At 40.2% G+C, this 3770-nt stretch overlaps 1 protein-coding gene across 1 annotated transcript in view; it reads right to left on the bottom strand.

Moving 5' to 3' along the window:
* LOC110464626 (inosine-uridine preferring nucleoside hydrolase-like) overlaps positions 1-934 on the bottom strand; it is a 14969-nt gene extending 14035 nt beyond the window's left edge. Inside the window, exon 1 of the mRNA XM_021519954.1 lies at positions 906-934. Coding sequence (XP_021375629.1) covers positions 906-934 — 29 coding nt within the window. The remainder of the gene's footprint in view (positions 1-905) is intronic.
* Positions 935-3770: the final 2836 nt, after the last annotated feature.

Below are 3770 nucleotides of genomic sequence, written 5' to 3'. Positions count from 1 at the left end.
CCCCCCACAAAAATAATATAATCTTTCTACGGCAGATATAAAAGACAAAACCTGACAGGAAAATAGGAAAAAACAACAAATTAATGCATTGACTTTGAAATCAAACAGGACAACTAAATATATGGAACAGGAAACATGTATATACAGTTTATCTGCTGGTCTGCACGAGATATTAAATTGCAAGTATTGATAAATATTTTGTAAAGTTGAAAACTTTTCAAAAAACGTGAAATTATAATTTTTTTAATGTTAACCAAACCATTAAAATGATTTATATCCAGTGGCGGATCCAGAAACCTATCTAGGGGGGAATTTCTAAATTTCCTGGGGGGGTTTCCATGTGGGTAAAAATTGAGGAAAATGGTGAAAATTCTCAGGGTTGGGTGGGGGTGGGGGTTCCTGAAGCCCAAAAAACCTCTCTGGATCCGCCACTGATATCACTGGGATTCGTAATGTTTTACATATAAGGTATATATCAACATTAAGAAAAAACATTGGGGTGTCCCTTTTAGTATTTTACCGAAAGTATTACTCTTAACATCTTAGTTTAGGTCCAAATATAGCTGTAACAATTCTCAGGTCCCTGTGCTACACATCACATCTACTACAGTAGCCTCGTCTGTCAATACACACCCATATACAATCTAATTATTAATATAATCTTATGGGTGTAGACAGACGAGGCTAGTACCTGTGGTACACACACATATGCTATACGGATATGGGTCACAGCATACCTAGTGTACACATAGTGTGCTGTGATCGCGAGCTTGTGACCCATATCAGTTAGCATACATGTGTATTAGACATTTGTAACGAACCGTGACTGCGTGAGTCACTGTGATTTTGTCAACTTACAAACGGCAAAGGTTTTGCGTCAATCCAGCCTTCATATTCTAACTTACCATGGAATGTCTTTCAACTCTACGCGCATCAGTGTCTGCTGAGATTAACACGGTCACACGCTCATGAGTGTGTAGTCTACAAGCATTAACATGCTGCATTTTTTTTACTAGCGTTACCTCCCTTGCCTCATTAGCAGGGCCCCATTCATGATCACGTATACGTATACGTTCTCAAACCATCTTTCTTGTATCTCACATAAATCAGGTCAACGATCAAAAAGTCAGATTTAATTATTGAAAATATTATTCGGCTTGAAGTCTCTTAAATTTTTGTCCAAAACTTAAACAAAATATACATGTTTAAGTAATTTATAACTGGAACAAGAAATTAGGCATTCGCACAAAATCCATGCTTGAGCATGAGAATGGTTTCATGAATATTACGGGCCCTGAATATGATCTGAACTGACCAGAATATAACGGCCGGCCGGAATTCACCTGAGCGGGTTTTGGTAAATTTAAAAAAAGGATAATAGCGGAATTCGTATATTATTGAATGGAAGTACATCTAAAATAGTTTTTTTTTATCTGCGAAATTACTTACAAGATATAGGAATTCGTTTATAATGTGATTTACGTACATTAATAATACTTGAGTTAGGCTTAGCTTTAGTCGGAGTTATTCTGACGTTTTATCGACTTTTTTTTTATATCGATCATACGTTAATCGACGATAGACCGATATAAAAAAAAAAGTCGATAAACGTCAGAATATTTCCGACTAGCTAAGCTTATATATATGTGCAAATAAAACATGAAATATTCTACAACGTCTGCGATGTAACGACACTTTTGATTGGCTAATATTTAAATTATTGGATGATAGACCATGCGAGTGCATGTATTATATTGACTTATCTTTAAGATGGTACACATTCTGTCTTTAAGGAATGTAAAACAATTAAATGATCTTGGTAAATTTTTGTGTATTGTCACTGCCAGGTCTGACAGCTGATCGTAACATGACTGTGTTATCTTGTATAGTACATTTATTTAATAATTGTACGATTAATGACAAGGAGTGAAATTGTTTTCACAATATTCAGCCTCCGTTATCATGTATACAATTAATCAACTATGTTTAACACATGGTTGTGTTACGAGCACATTTTCTTTAAAATGGAAGGGGGCATATTTTTTTGCAATTACGGCAGACTACGGTAAGCTTGCTGGAATCCCATCGGCAGCGGGGAAGCAACTCCCGCAGGTGACGGTATTTGAGAGTTTATCGATCAAAGGGGTAATAACTCTAATATTCAAGCGCCGAAATGATTTAGAGTGCCCGCGATGTTCCATTAAAAGACTGAAATGAAGCTAATCTCTCGTCTCCACATTTTAGGTCACGTCGTCTCGTCTTCAACTGACAAATAAATCCCCGTAACATTTGGGGGCTCGTCCGGGATTAGTTTGGTGGACACTGATGACGTAGAGAGAAGACATTCATGGATCCGGTAACGCGTCGACAAAAACTCATAACGGCAATTCGTATAAAACTTTACCAGGCGGACCTGGCCGTGGTAAAAGTCCTTTTTGAGGGGATGGAGCTCAAGAAGGAAGGCGACGGTATTGATATGGAGATTTTGACCCAAGAGGCCGCATTAGCCGCGATTGAGGGGAGACTAGAGGAAAGCGTCAAGGAAAAAAACGAGGGCATCATGCTTTTGGACTTTACATATGGCTGCTTATGCGAGTCGGAGATTGACGCAACAGAGAATTCAGTGCCAACACTGACTTCCAAGACTACGAAAGGGTCTTGGAGGAAGGACTTAAAAATCCATGGGCAAATCGGGGGCAGTGAGGGAAGTATTGGCTACATGTCATTTCTTCGCCAAATAACAGTGGCTGAAGAAAAAGGACACACAGAGACAGAAATCATCAGTAGTGTAATACAGGCGATCAACCCCACAGCCAGGGTTCGAGGCTATTTGGAGGGTAGACATAACCTCACACTACCCACGTTACAGACAATTATCCGCACCTTTTATAAGGAGAAAACAGCAACAGAACTGTATCAAGACTTGTGTACTCTGGTTCAGGCTCCAAAGGAAACGGTACAAGACTTTGTGTTCAGGGCGCTCGAGTTGAGACAAAAAAATCATGTTTGCCTCAAGGGAGGATGGTGGTAATCACTACGACGCTACGCTCGTCGGTAACCAATTCAGACAGGCAGTGTCAACAGGGGTTAGGGACGACGACATAAAACTAGAGATACATCAGGTACTCGTAACGTCCATGGAGAATGAGACGCTGTTGAAAGCGATCAACGACATTACAAAGCGCAATGCAGAGAGGCAGGGCAAGATTGGTAGAGTGGATGTCAAGGTTGTCAGCTCTAGTGCCGGGGTGTCTGATAATGTTTTAAAGGAATTGCAGGCGTTGCGTGTAGAGGTGAAACAGTTAAAGACTTTACAAGGTAACATCACTAATGCCAGTGGAAATCACAACAATGGACCGAGAAACAGCCCGACTTACATTGACAACCAACCCCGTCAACAACCAAAACGTGGTTGTAAAGCGTGTCAGAACACAGGGCAGGGACCTAGATGTCATCACTGCTATAAATGTGGCAGCGGAGATCATTATAGGAGAGACTGTAATAACCGTCAGTCGGAAAACTAGGACGGGTCACCGTTGTGAAAGGGGAAATTATGGTGACCCAGCAGGACAATGACAATACCCAATAGCTACCAGAGACATTAGTGACCTAAAGGGACATGTATTTATCACACCAAAATCTAAACAAAGACTAGTTAAGCTAGTCGGGGAGAAGTGTGTAGTAGATTTGGTGATAGAGGGTAAACATCAAGATGTGTTGTGGGACACAGGCGCCCAGGTCAGTTTAGTTGATGAGGAATGGTTGAGAGA

The sequence above is a fragment of the Mizuhopecten yessoensis genome, unplaced genomic scaffold, assembly GCF_002113885.1.
Source record: "Mizuhopecten yessoensis strain PY_sf001 unplaced genomic scaffold, ASM211388v2 scaffold11017, whole genome shotgun sequence".
Taxonomy (NCBI): domain Eukaryota; kingdom Metazoa; phylum Mollusca; class Bivalvia; order Pectinida; family Pectinidae; genus Mizuhopecten; species Mizuhopecten yessoensis.
Note: the sequence above shows the minus strand (reverse complement) of the source record. Positions and strands in the feature narration are given on the sequence as shown.